The following is a 19218-nucleotide window of genomic DNA, read 5'->3' on the forward strand; positions in this document are numbered from 1 at the left end:
ACCCACAACCTTCGCACGTCGCGTGCGATGCTCTACCAATTGAGCTACCACGGCGGCGTTTCCCCATCCACTTTTCTTGGGTATTTATGTGTACTAGTAGAACACTGGGACTGTTACTGGTAGAGCATCGCACGCGACGTGCGAAGGTTGTGGGTTCGGTTCCCACCTGCGGCAAGTTGTTTTTTCATCCACTGTAATTTCCATTAATTTATCATTACTTTATTTCATTTATTAAGCACATGCAATTTCCCCTATGTTGTACTTGGTGTCAGTGTTTGTTGGCTTCTCATTATATGACTACACATATATATATATATATATATATATATATATATATATATATATATATATATATATATATATATATATATATATATATATATATATATATATTACAGGCAAGACATTCCCAGCATCAAGATTGCTGAACCATTATTGGGAACTCAGTTTTTGTACGCCTCCGTTGCTTGTGGTCTCCCTATACTTTTCTGCCATCAAATCTCCAATCGCCTTTTACTAATCTCTGTTGCAGACATGTTTACTTTCCCATTGCTATCCCTAAATCCAACAGCTTCTAAGAGGCCAGCGGAGCCTAAGCCGACAGCCGGGCACGTAGAAGGTGTTCCATCACTTCCCTAGCTTTACCGCAGCAAGCAGAAGCTTCTTCTTCCTTCGTGTACCTGGCTTTATAACTGCGCGTTCTATAGGCATCCTGATCTTGCTTCGAAAAGTAAACAGTTTCCTTTCGCGTTATCAGAGTTGTTTCTTTTCTGATTTCGTTTTTTACCTCTTACGTAGTTACATACGATATATTAACGTCGCATCGTCGAGTCCCTGAAAAAGTAATGTGGGTATGCTGGCCCATGGTTCCCACAGTCGTTGAATAACTGCAGTCGCTCAAGGACTGCGGTACATGATTTCTCGCAAGCATTTCTAACATGAAACTGTGCGGAAAAAGCGAGAGCATTGCAATCTGTCAACATGTCGTTATGTTGGGTGAAACTCGAAATCATTTTTTTCTCAGCTGCAGCCTCAAAAAGTTCTGACCGCTCAATTGCGGGACAAGTGTGAACGGCGAAGGGGTCGATAAAAGATAAACCCTCGTTGGCGACGTCCAGAGCTCCTGCGTAGTAATGCACCGCAAGGCGCCGCTCGCTTTAAATCAAACATAGATTGTCATCACCATCGCCAACAACGGCACCGAATCGTAAAGAAAAGGAAGACGCGCGTTCTGTCCCCTCCCGCCTTTCGAGGTTCTTGCGCTGCTCCATCTACAACCATCGAGTCACGCCAATCGTGATGGCCTCGGGAAGTGCACCAGAAGTAAGTGGGGTTCAAAGTGTTTTTTTATTGTGATAGCAATTATGCGGCCACTCGAGGGGCACTCGCGCCGTCGTTACCGTTACCACCGTCGTTCTGTCAGGGTATCGACAGCGCATGCGTGGCCCCAGCGTGGAGGTTTTAAAGGTCTCCAGTGACGCGCCGAGACGCACCGCGCATTTGGCTGCAAAAACGACGAAACCAAGCGGGTGCACGCCGTCACGTTCAGCGCTGTGGGCACAAACACGCGCATTCCTGCTGAGCAGCTGTGTGCGTATGTATACCGCACCGCGGTGCATATATTGAACAGACAGCATAAGCAGTATAAGCTTCTCGGCGAGATCGTGCAATCGTCTCGCTTTCCGAACGTTCGCTTGATGCGCTCGTGATTTGCCGGCGCGCCGCGCTTTCGTCAGAGGTCTCCAGCGTGACGAGGCAGGAGCGCCAATGAAACACCGCGCACTTGTTGACGTAGGAGGCAAAGCCAACGTCCAAAACGCGAGATGTTAGCGCCATCTCCTCCCAGGATACGAATGCCGACGCTTTTTCTTCGGTCTCGTCTCGTTGACCATTGAGGTGCGGCGCCCGGCCGCCATGGCGCTGGCGGCGCTCCTCATCGCGCAAGCGTTGTGAGACACCTGGCGTCTGCAGGGCGCTGTTTCCGCCACGCAACAGCAGTTGTCTAGCGTGCTGCGTCTCACCAACATGTCGCTCTCGCTGAAGGTCGAACACCTTCCGAGGAACTTTGGCGCGACGACAAACCTTTGCATCCCTATCACTGCTTGCCCGTCGCGCGAAGCTGCCAATTTTGTAAGCTCGTGTGCCACGAGTGGTGATGTGTGCACAACATTTAGCTGACGACCACGACAGCTACCGCTAAAAATTTCGTCCTCTCTAAACAATAACGTCCTTAAGGCTCTTCAGCAAACTCTGCACCGTTTCGTTACGCGGTCACAGTCTATAACAGCCTGTAGTGTCAGCCCCCACAGTGCCTGCCCTCACTTAGCCTCCTCTCCTCTTTCACGTGATTTTATCGTCGCTGTTCGAGCTGTCTCTTCCATGCAACTATACCCCTCATACTAGATCGCTGGTGTTTTTTGACGCAATCTACTGGCCCACTGCGCGCTTTCCTCGATTATTTCATGATTCATTACCTTGTTAACACGTCTCTTTCTTTTTCGTGCATTTTTGTAGTTTTCTTTCATATTCGATTTATTCGGCAAGACTTTCGGTGGGGCATCCAAATGAAACAAGAAAAGGAGATATATGTCAAACAACTGGGCGTTCTCTAATGTGTTAAAGTATTGCATTTTTTACCCTGTTTTCTGTTTTCGAACCTCGTCGTATGTTTTGTCGTTTACTGCCGCACTGACTCCTACTGTTTTGTTTCGTCTGTTGTTCGTTTTAGTTTTTTTTATTTTCTCGTTGGATCACTGCTGATCCCCTATTCGCTTGTCCTTCTGTCGGTTTTTATATGATAAAGCATTTTGCATTTCCTAAACATGGTTTCAAGAAAGGTAGACTTTCAATGGCAGTATAGACGCTCTTCAGATTAAATCGTAGGTGCGGAGCTAGTGTGTCTTACGCGATGAGAGAGTTCAGTATCCCTCCTACGATACCACACATGCAAATGCTCAGTGCTAACATGGGCCGTTTTTTATTCGTCTTCATTTAGTGATGAGCTATGACCAGTTCCGCGATGAGCTCAGTAAAATATAATGTGTGGAGAAGCCCAATTAATTAGGACAGTCGTTTGCTCCCATAGTATTAGCCGCATTGAATGTAGTCAAGGTATCTCAATAAAGCGAGCTGAATTCTCCCTACGCGGACGCATCTCAGTCAAGGTAGCTTTGACGGCCCCGTTATCCTAGGCGAGTTTCATACCATAGTGTGCGGACAACGTCAATGGTGCTGCTTATATCACACTTGACCTTGCTTTACTAGGCGATATTTTGTACGCAGGCCACCTTCCACGATAAGTCGACAGTTGAGTCCCAGAACCAGCCACAGACTCAACCACATGAGCAGGTGCAGAATCAACAGCAGTCTCAAACCCAGGATGCGTCGCAGTCTCAGTCACAAGATCAGCCACATGATCATCAGCAGCAGCAGGCGCAGCAGCAGGCAGAGCCACATTCGCAGCCGATAGCTGAGCCGCAGGATCCGCAGCAGTCCGCGCCAGAGGTTCAGCCGCAAGAAGAAAAGTCCCAGGCCCCGCCACAGAATCAGCATCAGGATCAGCAGAAGGATCAGCCGCAGGCTCAGCTACAAGCTTCTGCTGCGCCCACGCCGGTCGTCAAAGAGAAAACGTTCGGCGTAGTCCTTGTCCAGATTTTCGGCATTGCTGTAGCAAGCGCACTGTTCTTTGTCATTGTTGTGCTCGTATTGAAACACCGCAAGCTCGCAGTGGCTTCAGGATCCCGCCGCACTCTGTGTGCCAGCACGGCGTGCGACCGACTCGCGGGGGCACTCATCTCCAGTCTGCAGCCGGAGTCGGACCCCTGCGACGACTTCCACGCATTCGTGTGCGGACGGTTCACCGGTATGCATTCTACCGGCACCGTCTTCAGCGACATGGAGGCCGAACTGTGGAGGCTCGTCAAAGACAAGGTCGTGACAGGCGTTGACCTGACCTGTACGTACACTGAGCAGGAAACGCTTGACATGGCCTGCTTTTGGAGGAGTAGAAGCCGCTTGCCGTATGGTTGAAGCCGTTAGCTTATAACGAGGATGTATAATATTATGGCATTTTCCATTTTGCGCCTTGAACCTATTGCTAAATTTAGACGTGTTAAACAGTTTGAGATACATATCCAGCAGCCAGACACATGCGCGTGGAATCGTAATGGTCATTTTACCAAACAGAGCTAGTCTTCATAAAGAAGCAGTTGAAAACCGAAGGTAATAATGCGCGCGACAAGGTTAAAGGTAACCTACATAGCTTCACGCACAATAATATGTACCATTAATATGCAGAGTATTTCCATCGCAATGACAATTGTTCTTATGTGCCAGAAATATTGACGACTGAGTAATGAACTATGCTTCACTTGTTCTAACACGGTGAAATGCGCTGCAGCGAAGACAGCTCGCGCAGGCCGAATCATCGACGCATACGCACCTGATGCCTCTAAATGATGCGCCGTGACGTCACGATAAGCTAAAGCAACACCCCCCCCCCCCCTCCATACACACACTTCCCTATGGGTTTGTTTACATGAACCCAACATCAGCTGGTCGAGTCACCTGTAGGGCTTGCCTACACATAGCGACGTGAGAGCGCTAACAAGAACTCGTTTTCCACGAGCTGAGTTCCTGCGTTCGTGAAATACGCTTGTGTCCAAGCCAAACAGTACATAAAAACATAGCTTCAAGCATGCGATTTGGAAGCTGCGAACCGCCAACCCGCACGATGACGTTTATAAGAGGCGCCATGCCAGAAGTCTTAGGCTGAATCAATCTGTATACCCCTGAAAAAGCGGGCCGACCCACCCGACACTAACTAACGGAGCTAACTCCGCCCAGCTGGCTCGCGTTCAAAGGAGTCCGACAGGTAACTTTATATCAACCTTTCTTCGCGACACGCTTCAGTCCGATTCACGCTACCGCCACAAGAATTTGCAACATGTGTGATCTGTGTGGTCGCAGTTGATTCTGTGACAACCACGACCCCGCCCGCGGATCATTCCACCCTGCACAAGATTCGGGCTCTGTTGGCTTCCTGCCTCCGGCCTCCCGTCAACGACTCCACTGCTCCACTGAAGGCCTTCGTCGACAGCCAGGGGCTCGGATTTTCCGGGAACGTCTCAGCGACCGGCGGCTTGATGACCATGCTGCGGCTCTCGTACCTGTACGACGTGCAGTCTGTCCTCACTGCACACTTACTCGCCGTGAAGTCTCAGCCTCGCGGTTTGTTGCTGAGGTATACAACAGAACGCAACGCCACCTATGCTATTAACAATTATAACTATGTTATCGAATTTATTGAAAGGCCCCTTCAACCGTGTACCACCATGTTTCCTTACTTCAGAATCTGTTTTTTTTTCTCACTGCGACGACCAGTTATGACTAGGGAATGGGGCTTAGCGTGTCCGTCCCGTCCGTTCACTACAATTCCCAACAAGATTCAATCAAAAAAATGTTTTGCAGAACCTACTGAATGAATGATACCATAAATTCATGCAGAAACCATCAATGATTATTGTCACAGCAAGCCAAGCATATACTGTTTCGTACCGTGCTGCGCTTGCTTTTCTTACATCTTCCAGTTTGTGTCATTGTTCTGCGCGGCTGTAGCTCGCCGTGCAGCGCGGACGTCACAGCGACACGCGCGTCTGTGCATGAACTTGGTCGCAAACGTGCGTCTCGCCTTTGTCGTGTACAGTAGCACAGCGCGCAACGCCGAGCGCGTCCTTCCAGCCACCGGTCTAGCCCGATCCCGAAGGCGATTTATAGTGTCACATTGCTTCTGAAACTGGTAGCTTCCACGAGAGAACAGTGGAGGAAACTGGCCCGGTCTCACTGTTGTAAGCAAAATGTCGATATGCGACATGCACGCACGTGGCAAGCGCATCAAAGCGACTATCTCCCCTTCGCACGAGGGAACGTGAAAGCACCGGGTGCGCAGCGTTAAAGAAAGGCACTTCCGAGAGATGACGACTATTGTTGTGGCACAAGACCTCAAAATGTGCAATCATTTCGTAGTCTAAGTGTGGAGAGTCTAACTATAACGCGCTTATAGGCTTTAACAGGCCTGATGTGTTACCTCCAGAGCATCGGTCAACGAGCGCTACGTGTTGTGGCTGGCCGGGAGGCCCGAGAACGTCTCCTTCAGCTACCGCGTGTTGCTGGACGTCTACGGCAAGGTGGAGAATGCGGACCAAGTCGTCCAGCGAATAAGTGACACCGAAAACGTCGTGCACCGCCTAGCGGATGCCGCGATCAAACAGAAGACAGCGGCGCTCGAACTGATTCTGGTAAGAACGCTGGCTTACTACAGTATTTTGCTGCAAGACTGATTAAAGATACCGCAACATACACGTTCACCGCCGTTTCACGCAACTCATTGCGGGCTGCATGCACGCCACGCACGTGAAGCCAAAAATAACTTCCCTAGCTGAGTCGTGACGCTATTGGTATCTTAACAGCCATGGTAGCCGGAGTTAAGAAGCGGGGTAGCCTCCATTGCGAGACATGTGAGACGCAATAATGGAGAGCTCCCAACGTAATTGCAACCCCTTCGATTCTCTAAAGCTGGGTCCGCATGGTGGGCCGGATCGTTTATTTATGTCAGCAGACAAGAGTAACGTGGCTGAACTCAAAGGAATTGCTCCGCTATCAGTTTGCCCGCGAAATCCTTGAGCGCGGCGTGATTCGGCACAACGTCATGAAGAAAAATTCGCAGTTCCACTCGAAAGGAGAAGTACCGATTGCGATATCAAATTAGTAGATAGCTGTACGAAATAAGGATAGTAGTTTTACCGGCCGTATAAACTTGCAAACATTCGCTTACTAACTAAATTAAAAATGATAGAATGCGTAAGCGTGACTCATCGAAGACGGAGAAAGAAACACACACACACAGAGAGCAATGTCATTATTTGTCCGCTCCTTTCTACGTCCTTGTTCAGTCGCGCTTACGCATTATATCATGGATTCAAACCAACTAGCCCGTCAACGTGTATTAAATAAATTAACCAGCACGGTGTCACGCGCGCACAGGGAAACATGAACACATCTCGCTCGATGACAGCGGAAACTGTCTGTGAGAACGGTGGAGTCAGGAATCGCGGCAGCAGCCGCGAGCCAATTGACATCCGTGCATCTGTCGCGTCAACGCGAACAAAACGTCGAAAGCACAGCGCATACGAAGCTACTGACACTACGCGCACTCTGCAAGCATCGCAGATAGCTTTGAAGATGACGCCCGCGCGGGCGCGCACTTTGGCCACGTTGCAGATCGCTTTTAAGACACACGAGCGCCGGCAACGCGTCCCTACTGCCTCCGTCAAAAGCGTCTACTACGGCGTCCGCGATTCGCGCGGCCAACGCCGCAGTAGACGCCGCGGTTGTCTCCATTGTGTAGGGAGCGGCGAGACGCCCCTCCTCCCTCACCTGATCCCCCGCCTCGCGCGCCACAGGAGAGGGCACGCTTCCGGCCAGAGTTCGTCGCTCGCGCACGCGAGGTTGAACCGCGTTCGCCGGCTCACCCTGACAAGCTTTCACTCACACGGAACATCACGGCAATGGTGACGGCGACGGCACAAATGTGCCTGGAGTGTCCATATAATTGCTATCGCAATAAAACAAAACTGACGCCCACACCAAAATGAAAAACTATTCAGGGTTTAACGTTTTGCCCTTACGCGATAGCCTTCTTGTGGGTTTGGATCCCAACGGCAGCAAGTTATCTTTTGGTCCATTGTCATTTTCCTTTTTTTTTTCAGTATTTTCAACATTTCAGTTTACACCACAGCTAATTTCCCCTATGCTTTCCTTGCCTTCATTGTCTGCTGGCTTTACATGGTCGCCTTCACAATGATGTTCATTGGGCCGCGTAGATTGCAACGTGTTTTTAGTAAATTCTTCACCTTGTTGGGCGTTAGATTCGTTTTCTGTCCGACTACTCCCGACTATAGACGAGATTTCGTCGAGACTCTCGACTTCATCTACGTCATGCTCGTCGGGCGAATATGGTCAGTTGGCCGACTCCAGCTTTGGCTGCACAGAATTATGGCCTTCAATGTCGCACGTGTTCGCTGTAATAGGAAGCTTCAGTCGCGCCTTATAGTAACGTACGGGTAAGCACGTGGCGCTGGAGTAAACCTGTCCGGCGGACTAAACCGAGCAGATGCACGGCAGAGAATGACCGTATCACAGTATGGCTAACGCAGGGGCGGGGCCAAACTAGCACACTCTATTGATAGTTAAGGTACTTCCGTAACATATACTCGAGCAACCAGGGTACGAATGTTCTCGCTTCTCCCTGCACTTTCTCCAAAAGCACTTTTTTAACCAACCGCTGTGGCGCAGTGACTATGACGTTCTACATGCTCAACACGAGATCGTGCGTGTGACGACCGACCGTGGCACGGCCGCACTCCACTAAAAACGAATATATGAAAAAATAGGAAAAGAAAGAAAATAAAACACTCATGTACCGTTCTTATTGCAGACGGCAACAAAAAGAAAGAAAGAAACAGGTGGCCGAAATTAAACCGGGCCTCCAGCACCGTCTCAGCCACTGCGGCGTTCTCTTGCTAATCTCGAGGTCGCGGTTTCATTAGCCCTTGCGAAGGCTGCCTTTCGATGGGGGCGATATTATAAAATGCTCGTGTGCTTAGATTTAGGTGCACGCTAAGAAAAAAGAAAACACAGGTGGTCAAATTAATCGGGTGCCTTTCGCATAACACACTGGCGTTCCTCATAACACTATGCAATTTCCCCAACCCATAGCGTAATAAATTAAGATTTCTCCATGCAGGACTAATCGGTTCATACATATCTATTCAAAAGGTCAATGAGCTCGAAATGAAGGCGAAGAGAGGGCAGGCAAGAGAAACGTTCTTCCGTTTTGTCTACGTACTCCCACATCTGTCTTCATTGGCGCTCAGTAATATTTCGAGCGTCAAATTAACCGGGTGTTAACAGCGCAAAACGTAGACGGGACACAAGACGAGAAGGCGACACCACAAGCGCACCACAATCGTCACGTGTCCCGTCTACGTTTTGCGCTGTTAACACCAGAATGGAAAACCAACAAGCACAAACTGCTATTCGAGCGAAATTAACCCGGTGCTCCCACACGGCGTCTCATAAACCGCGAGTCACGTTAGACGTTAAACTAAATACGACCTCTCTTTCCCCCTTGTTATCTCCCTTTTCTCTCTCTTTAATAACAAGCTGCCCCTCCATCTCACCAGGAAGAGAAGGATGTCCGCTACTACGGCAATGGCGCCGTGAGGGTGCTCCTGTCCAGCCTGCGGTCGTCGCTGACCTCCGAGACGCTCCACCTGCTGGTCTCGTGGGACGCGGTGCGCACCATGGCGCCCCTCGTTTCCCCGGCCACTGTGCCCGCAGAGGGAGGCACACGCTTCACCCGCTGCTGGAGACTCATCCAGCGCAGCCTCGGGGTCAGGTTTTCAGAACCTCGCACATTACGTGGTCAGAGACCGCGCATTGTGAAAGTTACGCTCTGCTGTGCTAGCCTAACCTAACCACGCCTCAAGTCCACAAAGCGTGAACGCCACTTCACATCAGTGATAAATTGGAACAATCAGTTCACTTTTATTTCTAACCATGGAGAGCACATGCGTACAAAGGGAATAACGAAATGCACTTACAAATAGCGGTCCCTGATGCACTGAACGTACAAAGCCCGATTTCTAATATATTAACTTTGTTATTTACTTATTGAAGAGAATGGAGTAGATTTGTGACGCGAATATTCACCTGTGGCCTACCAGATGATTAATATAGCATAGGAACAAAGAACATTTAGAAGCATAATCATCTACCTAGTACATATTCGTTGCTAGGAAGGGAAAGAGCATAAATAAATGTGGATAGCGAGGCAGACAAATGGGCAAAAAAATTGGAGGACGCTTGAGCTTCGTCTTTAAGAGAGGAACAGAGGAACGCGATAGCATTCAACGACCCCTGGTTGCATTTAATGCTTCCCGGCAACTTCAGCTTATGTAACCATAATGTTTGCCGGGAAACACTGGCGGCGAACGCTATGCACGAAGGCGAGCTTTCTGGTAGAAACGCGGTCTCTCGCGTAGGTCGATCTCGTGTTATTGTTTCGCCCTTTTAATATTTCAGTTTGAGAAGAGCTAACATAAAGGATATGCGCTGTCGGTGTTTAGTTTTCTTTTTATTACATTTGTTTTTCGGCTGCCGTTCTCAAAATTCTGAGGAATAACTTTGTAAAGAATGAAAGACAAGGTATGAGCAACTTTGGTGGTAAAAGGGTGGTTAGGTATGAGTTGTTCGGAATTTGGTTCGAAATTTTAACGCGAGAGCGTTAAGGAGCTCGTGTCGCAGAAAAGCCGGTGTCGTCGGCGTTGGCTGTGAGCGATAAATACCAGCAGGCACTTCATGAATAAAAATTGGAGGACGCTTAAGCTTCGCCTTCAAGAGTGGAACGCGACAGCATTCCCGTCGACCCGCCAAGGGGTGTAAGACAATGGGCTACGGCGCAGCGACTACGCGCCCCGCATCGGACGCGGTGAGCGTCGAGCAGTGCCGCGTTCGGCGCGGCAACAAAATGTGCGCCTGAGCAAGCGACGCACGCCTGAGCCTTAGAAACAGCGCGTTTCTAAGGCAACACCGCATTCACTAGAGACGCTTTTGTACCGCTTTGAAGCATCGAACTCGTGGCTGAGTTAGCGCCTTTGTCTCACACTCCGGAGACCCTGGTTCGATTCCCACCCAGCCCATCTTGCAAGTTGTTTTTTATTCATGAAGTGCCTGCTGGGATTTATCGCTCACGGCCAACGCCGACGACACCGGCTTTTCTGCGACACGAGCTCCTTAACGCTGTCGCGTTAAAAAGCAACTTGCAACATGGGCTGGGTGAGAATCGAACCAGGGTCTCCGGAGTGTGAGACGGAGACTCGACCACTCAGCCACGAGTTGGATGCTTCAAAGCTGTACAAAAGCGTCTCTAGTGAATGCGGTGTTGCCTTAGAAACGCGCTGTTTCTAAGGCTCAGGCGTGCGTCGCTTGCTCAGGCGCACATTTCGTTGCCGCGCCGAACGCGGCGCTGCTCGACGCTCACCGCGCCCGACGCGGGGCGCGTAGTCGCTGCGCCGTAGCCCACTGTCTTACACACCCCTTGGCGGGTGGACGGGAACGCTGTCGCGTTCCATTCTTGAAGGCGAAGCTTAAGCGTCCTCCAAATTTGTTTTTTGCCGAAGCGATGTCCAACGCCGGATTTTCGGCGACATAGTTAGAAAGCATATGTAGCATGTGTACGCATGTGTACACATGCATGTGTACGATGCTCTAAAATCGTAAGTCAAATTTGCGGTAGCGCCCAAGGTCACGCACATTCTGGCAACCCGGGAGCCAGTTTCAACTCAACCAATGTATTTACACTCGGGGAAGCAGCGGCCAGTATATTTGTGCAGATATATTTTTAGTGTATTCATGAGGAATTTCATTTTTGTCATTGACTCACTACCTAACTGACTTTCTTCATTACCTACCAATCTTTCTCACCACCTTATTTGACTGTATTTGTTAATGTTCAAGTACTGAAAGTAGATTATGTCTGGCATAAAAGACAGGCGGGCTAAGAGGCCATTGATTGCGATAAGATTTCGCTCGACTGCCTGGCGATTGCTGACATTGTTGTGGCTTTGTGCATTTCGTCACTGCTAATCTGGAGCTATGCAAGTTGGTAAAAAATTGGAGGACGGTTAAGCTCCGCCTTTAAGAGTGGAACGCGATACCACACAAAGATCCCTGACTGCTTCTCACGCTTCCCGGCAACTGCAGCTTATATAACCGCAACGTTTGCCGGGAAGCAGTGGCGGCTAGCGCTATGCACGAAGGCGAGCTTTCTGGTAGAAGCGAGTCCTCTTGCGTGGGCCGCGGATACGCGGAGGCGAGCGCCATCTGGATGGTGCTGCAAGGAACCGAGCGGGGCGCAGCGCTCTATGAATGGTAGAAACGCTGAAAAAAGGCGTTTGTGTTTGAGTTTCCGCATAACACAATTGTTTTCTCCTATATTCAAATTACAAACCGACCCTTTCATGTCTGTAGGTTGTGGGTAAGTCGTACTTTACGATTCTTTTACACATTTTACTTTGAGAAGTTCAGTTAGTTCAGTAACGCCTCTCCGCCACGCGGTGGGTCTGCGTTGTTCGCTATGCGTGGTTCGGAACGATTTTTCGCTCACAAGACGGTCGGCGCCAGACATCGGACTTTTCGCGAGACGGGGCATTTAACGCTTTCGCGTTAAAGGCGAGACGCGCAACAAACGGCGCCCTGTACCCATGGAACGCGTATACGCACTAGACGCAATAGACGCAATGTTGCCTTGCACCAGCGCCGCCCCCGGCAGACGATGCAAGCTCATCCTCCAATGCAACGTCAACCCTTCCTAGAACGCTGAAGTGGAAGTTATGCTCTCCTTTAATTTGTTGAATTCAAGAGCTAGACTTAACACAGTGGCTAGGCTTTCATCAATCAAAGCCAAAAAAAACATAATAATGAAAGGTTATCGAGGTTTTGCCTACAAACTGCAGTAACTTGTTCTTAAGCAACATAATTAAGCATCTTATTCAACTTTACTGAAGGGCACCCACGTAATCAAATGCCCTTACTATACTACACATCTGCCTTCATTTTCTACCTGTAGGTTCCTGCTGTGACCGCGTACCTGCTCGACAAGCTGGCTCCCAACACGACGGAAGAGATTCTCAAGATGACCAAAGCGTTGCGCGCCACGTACAACGCTCTCTTCAGCAACGAGGCCTTCATTTGGCACTCCGTGCCAAAGTCCGTCCTCTCCGAGTTCCAGGAGCTACAAGCGACACCGCTGTTCTTTGCTGCTTCGGGTGTTCGATCGAAGGAACAACTAGACGCCTTCTACGAAGCTTATCCTTACGCTCGCGAAGACGACAGCTTCCTCGACACGTGGCTCAAGGTCTGCCACCTGGCCGACGAAACGCAGAGGAATGCAAGTGGGCTCGACCTCGGCGCCCTGTTGACGCCCAACGCACTCACTCTCGCCGCCTCCACGTCGAACAAGATACTGCTGACGGCTCCTGCCCTGCTGCTTCCGCTGTTCTCCAGAGACGGCCTGGTTTCGACCAACTTCGGCGGCCTCGGACACGTTCTAGCACATAGCATGCTCCGCAAGCTCCATAACGGACTGGTGAGCGCCAGCAAGAATAGCACATCGCTCCTGGAACGCTACAAGGCGCACCTGGAGTGTGTCCAGCACTCACAGGTCAACGAGCCCTTGTCCTCGGATCCAGACGCTGACGGCGTCGCCAACGCAGATTGGACGACAGGAATCGGCGGCGTCGCTGATCTCGTGGGCCTGCACGTCGCCTACGAGACGTTTTCCCAGCGAATGCAGCACCGTACTTTGCCGTACACTAACATGACCGAAAAGCAGGCCTTTTTCTCCGCGTCCTGCTTCAAGTTCTGTAGCATGGCGGCGGCGGCGGGAAGGAAGTCCGCGACGCAGACTAGTGGACCAGTTGTGGCTAGTGGGGCGTTCGCTGCATCTCGCGAACGGTGCAACGCACCTTTGAGGAACATGAAGGCATTCGCGGACGCCTTTAAATGCAAGCCATTGTCGCCGATGAATCCGGCCAGAAAGTGCACGTTCTGGTGACCGTGGCACATACCACTCGTATCACGGTGCACTAGGACAGTGTGTTGGCTGCAGAACTAACACGGGATGTTTGGCAAGAAATAAACTAAGGGGTATATCGTACGAGGCAACCTTGGTTGTTCGTTCTTTCTCTCCCGCTTGTGTGTTTTGAGCTGTCTAACAAAACTAAATGTTCTTTTCAGTGTGCTTCCTTAGGTTATACAAAAATATTTATTTATTTATTTATTTATTTATTTATTTATTTATTTATTTATTTATTTATTTATTTATTTATTCTTCCCAAGCACGTCTGCCTTTCAAATCATGGCCACGTGCGTGTTGAGACTGTGTATTCGGACCAAATGGACTGAGATGAGTGTATTCACAAGCTTATTTATGCGCAAGTAGAGCATCGAAAGGAGAACACGAACTTATTCAGAAAAAAGTATGTGCAAGCTTAATTATTCATTTTCGAGCGTTATTTTTCTGATAAGAAAACCAGCAAGCCCATACACCGAACACTGCAGTCTCGGGCAACAGCTGATATACCCGCAGTATTACGTCTTACGCGAGTTCAGAGCCGTTTTTCTAACATTCAAGCGGTGGCGGTTTCGCCTTTAGGCGGTTATCCCTGCTACGGTCGGAGATTCCGTTGTGTCGCCATGTTATTTCTATGCTAATCCACATAAAGAGCTAACAGCGAGAGGCCATGTACATACGTATAGCCTACTTTTAAAAACATAGTGCAGATTCAGCGCACATGTTGTGTCATGTAAAGAGAAGCTTCGCAGATGCAGAATTATCGTGCTTACTTTCATACTATACATCGTTCGGGCACGTGCAATTTTTACGTTTACGAACCACAGAGGTCACAACTTGAAGGCCACGCAATCTTTATGCACATACACTTTCACCCATTATGCCGAAATGCAAACAACAAATGATTTCTCACCAGTGTGACAAATCAAGGTAGCGACGTCTATGTAGACGAGGAGACTTCGGTTTAAAACACTAGGTGCTTCGCAACTAGAGAACAAGTAAGGCGCGCCAACTCGAAAGCAGCAGTAACTGGAACGTTTTTGATGTTTAACGCCATGACTCGGCAAACTTGAGAGACGCTAGAGAACGTATTTAGCATTTTATTTTTTACAGTTTCCGAAGCATTAAAGGGCAACTTCGGCGTTTTTTTAACCATATTAGGATATTGTCAATTTGAAATGGCATTGACATTCTTGTCACAGGTATGACGGTTTAATTTGCATAGGCATTCACCAATAGCTTAGATAACCAATAAACGAGATGCCGAAACCGAAACGGGTAGCTTCTTCGTGTGACGTTACGATGAGTGAGTGACGTGAGATCCTACACTACCATAATGTAATCATACAGAACGTGTGCTAATCATGCAGCACGCGTAGCGCTAGCGCCAAAGAAGTGAAGGTGGTGATGTCTTCTGGCCACACAGGGAGCTTTTACAGAGTTTCCGAACTAGACAGCGGCGAGTTCAGCGACGATTTCAGCGAGACTGGTGGTGTAATATCTGACGTAACAAACACAGGATGGCCAGTAGAAAGTCATGAGTCGGGAACGCAACCAATCTTTAAAATTCATTTTCAGGAAAACTAAATTACTTGCAGTCGTATAGTTTAGCACAGATAATCAGAGTGAAAAGGAAAGGAGGAGGAGGAGGAGTAACATTATTATTGCAGAAACCGTTGCGCGGTTTATTCCAACGTATATTCAAAATTCGGACATCGTAAAATCGCCGGAGTTGCTCTTTAAGCTTACTACAGCACTCTAGCCGATGGATGAATGGTTGGATGGATGGACAAACTTTATTGCGGTCCATTAGGTTGTGCTAGTTTCCTAGCGGGCCGCTCCCCACGTTGGGACCGAAAGGCAAAGCCTTTCGACCGCTTCGCGGGCCCGTTGGACTGCCCATAGCTGTTCTTATATCGAACTTTTCTTCAACAAAGCTTTGAGAAGTAAAAAAAAAGAAACTGGTGGCCTAACAATGGTTCCCAGATGTGTAAATCACCCAAGCACTCAAAAGCAGCCCCACGCTTCGAAGAATGTCGTTTCACCCTACAAAGGCACTGCTTTAAATCAAGCGAGACGCATTCGCATGCAGAAAGCACTTACGCCGAGACAAGCTTCGAACCTAATGGGCGCGCAAATGCGCACCTTCTACGGGACAGCGCGTGTTATGCACCAGCACCGCACATTTCGTATAGCCGGGAACAACTTACACGCCTTCTCGGGACCCAAAAGCCCGATGCGAAACGTGCACGACTCTCATTACGCGACGCCTTCGGTAGTGCACCTGCTTATTTTGTGCAATCATTCTTCTGCAACTTCGCGAGGGAAGGGTCCTTTCCGGAGTGCTGACATTTCCGATTGCTGCTGAAGATGCTGGCAGAATCGATAGCCAATGAGAGACTCTTGCATCTCCTAGCTGGTTCAGAAAGTAAGTATGTGTCCCGCCTTGCTAGCAAGTTCGTTGACAATGTTATTTTTGGAGTCGCATTTTTCGCGTAGAATAGCCTTGTCGACCCCAGTCGACTTGAGGGGTTCTGCACTGCTCGACAACCCTGGGGTTGCGCTAAGGATACAACGTGGCAGCGAGGGAAGCACAGAGCTCTGCGTTAGACGGGCTACGTCACTTCGTAGAATCTCTGTTGAAAAGTAACCGAAAGTATGTTGCTAGAAAAGGCTCTGTGTTACCTCATGTTGATTGAGCGTAAGTGACCTCCAAGATACATATTTCACATGAGTATATTGTACGCGCATGAACGGAATACGCTGGCTGATTCTCTGTCCGAAATCGGCAATATGCCGCTTATTGAATGATCACTGCAAGGACCTTGGCCAGATAACAAATCCAGTTATAGATCAATTTGTGTATTGCCAGAATTCCTGTGCAGCATGGGGTTTGACTCGCGGCTGTGAAAGTATTCTGACAGACCACTGATTCACATCTGTCTGTCCACATCGTCATCACTCATAACCTTATTTCTCTCTCCTTCCTTTCATCCCGGCGCACAGTGGCAACAATAGCACTTCTTAACGAAACTTTTTTTTTCTCTCTGTCTCTCTCGTAACTTAAAGTGGTCACCTTGAATTTTATAACACAAATGGAGCCCCGGTTCAATCGGGGCCGTGAAGTAAGCGTACTTGTGAACATGGGCAGTGAACTGCTCTCGCACAGTGCAGTAACAGTGCTGCTTTATTATAATCAGCAACCTTGCATTTATAAAACTCAAATGTACACCTTCCAACAGGACGGTCATAAACTTAACTATGCGAGAATTCTTAACATCTAGACACGTGTCGCATGTATCGGACATAAGTATAGGTGTGTCCCGAAGTTACTTATTCGCTTTATTATTCCTTCAGTGAACGCATCAGTTGAATTGTTGATGTCATGCTTTATTTGACGCCATGCTGTTCCCATCTTTTGGTTTACTCGTTACAGTGGTCAGGTGCAACGTTACACATGAAGCCACACAGCCAGCTACTTACTCAAGCATGAGCGAGATCATTTGCGACTTTTGCCGGAAGCAAGAGGTAACCTTGATACCGAGCAACAGCACCTTGCAGGAGACGCGCGGTAAGGATATCATGGCACTATGTTGGTTTGCTGTCATTTAAGCACATGTGGTTCCGAGCTATACTGCAAACCACAGCAACTCAACCACCCACACATGGGTCCCTGTATGCAATGAAATATAGGCAGATCGAAGAAATACTTTTTGCAAACTTTTCTGTAAATCCACAGCCCTAACCTAATGGAAAAGCAACATGCCGAAACACATAGTAGCCTAGCGTTCTATTTTAGTCGGGATTAGGCTGCATACTTCACTGCTAAATTAGCAGGCAAGCAATGCAGACACAGCGGTGAAAAATAACGTGCATGTATCTATTTAAATCAGCTGGATTTACAGCACAAGATACAAACTGCAAATCCGTTAACCGCTTCGTAACCGTTTCGGCAGCGCCTGAATAAATATTTCTCGCATAGTTCCGCACAAAGAGAACCATTAATGTGACCTTTCCCTCCTACACTGACCTTGCACACTCATAATGTAATAATTTAATTGATGACTGTGACATGAACTGTAACTGCGCAAGAAACTAGATAGCACACCCACATGGCACAATGTCCTGTGCAAAATCAGGTTTTCAAAATGGAATGCGATAGTCGCAGGCCGCTCACTGAAGTAGTAATGCTAAGATCTTGGCCAGATCACAAATCCTGTTACAGAGCAATTTGTGTGTAACTTGCATTCCTGCGGAGCATGGGGCTTGACTCGCGGCTGTGAAACCACTGTCCACACGCGCAGAACTGCGTGACGTTTAACCTACGTGTTCTTCGCAGCGACCTTCGTCGAGATGTTTCACTCTTGCGGCTGCCTGATAGCATCTGCGAATATAGAGAGCCTGAGAGAAAGGCACGAAGGGCCGCCCTGGAACCTGGTCTTGTTCCCGGATCCCGTTAAGAGATACAAAGTCCTGTTGCTATGGGAAAGCGTCGAAAAACTACAGGAAATGCTGCAACAGACGGTTAGTGATTACTCTTCAGATATCGCGTCCGCGCAGTGAAAAACCACTTACATGCGTGCATGATGATGATCGTCACCAACTATCCGAATGAGCAAGCTGTGACGACAGCTGCGACGAAAATTCCCAGTACAGCAGATTAGGGACTATTCCATTAGGCCAAGCTTCATGATACTCAATGCTGCTGCTTTTCCGACCTCGGCTACAAGAGTCTTGGGCAGGAAATACGATACTTACTCATAGAACAATCTATGCTGGTATTATGTTCGCATAATTCATGAGCATACAGTGAAGCTGCTTTATGGTTCACTGTACTTTACTGAAGAGAGGTCTAAAATTTTTTAGATAGATTTTAGTAGTATCCTGGTCTCGGTGTTAAATTTCGAATTTTCTTGCACCAATAGGCAGTTTGTGATATTACTGTTGTCCTCACGGCTTAGCGTACACGGTCGACACCTTCTTTGTCAACCTGACGTATGAATACCTCACCTGTTTGCTTACATATATATTTGTGTTCCTATCCACACATAGAGCCTCCTGAGCTCTCAGATCAGCATGGCCTGCCAGCTGAGTTTCAAGACCGCTAGCTACATCGAGGTCCCGGTTTACTCACCCGTGGAATTCAGCCGATGCAATGTGCTAGTAATTGACAACGAGTACGTCGTCGGGAACCGCCACGATGTGGTATGCAATTGTATCGCACATTCTGAAAAAAAAAATTATCATTCAGTTCAGTTCAGTTTCACTGGTGTCCTTACAGATTTGTCAAAAACAAATGCTGATCATTTCTCGGCACTATTATACTCACCTTCTCTTTTGCTATTACAGTGGAGAGACAAATTTCTGTGCACTGTGATCTCTTACGAACAGCTTTGTGAATATGGTTCCACTTTTTAGCATAGTACAGTAGATTGTTTAGATGATGTGGGTAAAACAGAGTGTGTGTTCTGCGCACCGCGACTACGCCACAGTTTATCCACTGCGAACGTGTACTGTTGAAAGTT

At 48.5% G+C, this 19218-nt stretch overlaps 2 protein-coding genes across 2 annotated transcripts in view; one reads left to right on the top strand and one right to left on the bottom strand.

Moving 5' to 3' along the window:
- Positions 1-19218, bottom strand: part of LOC135915426 (glycerophosphocholine cholinephosphodiesterase ENPP6-like) — a 176974-nt gene that overhangs the window by 156783 nt on the left and 973 nt on the right. The window contains exon 2 of the mRNA XM_065448493.2: positions 18828-18920. The gene's annotated coding sequence lies outside the window, so the exon portion shown is untranslated. The remainder of the gene's footprint in view (positions 1-18827; positions 18921-19218) is intronic.
- Positions 1202-13779, top strand: LOC135915448 (endothelin-converting enzyme 1-like). The gene is made up of 6 exons (XM_065448526.1): positions 1202-1323; positions 3283-3955; positions 4969-5242; positions 6092-6296; positions 9243-9452; positions 12689-13779. The coding sequence occupies exons 1-6, from the start codon at positions 1300-1302 to the stop codon at positions 13673-13675; spliced, it is 2373 nt and encodes a 790-aa protein (XP_065304598.1). The 5' UTR covers positions 1202-1299; the 3' UTR covers positions 13676-13779.

Source organism: Dermacentor albipictus, chromosome 4 (assembly GCF_038994185.2).
Source record: "Dermacentor albipictus isolate Rhodes 1998 colony chromosome 4, USDA_Dalb.pri_finalv2, whole genome shotgun sequence".
Lineage (NCBI taxonomy): Eukaryota > Metazoa > Arthropoda > Arachnida > Ixodida > Ixodidae > Dermacentor > Dermacentor albipictus.

Coding starts and splice junctions, on each gene's coding strand:
- LOC135915448 (XM_065448526.1), top strand. CDS start 1,300: ATGGCCTCGGGAAGTGCACCAGAA. Junction 5,243..6,091: donor CCTCGCGGTTTGTTGCTGAG/GTATACAACAGA, acceptor TGTTACCTCCAG/AGCATCGGTCAACGAGCGCT. Junction 9,453..12,688: donor TCATCCAGCGCAGCCTCGGG/GTCAGGTTTTCA, acceptor TTCTACCTGTAG/GTTCCTGCTGTGACCGCGTA.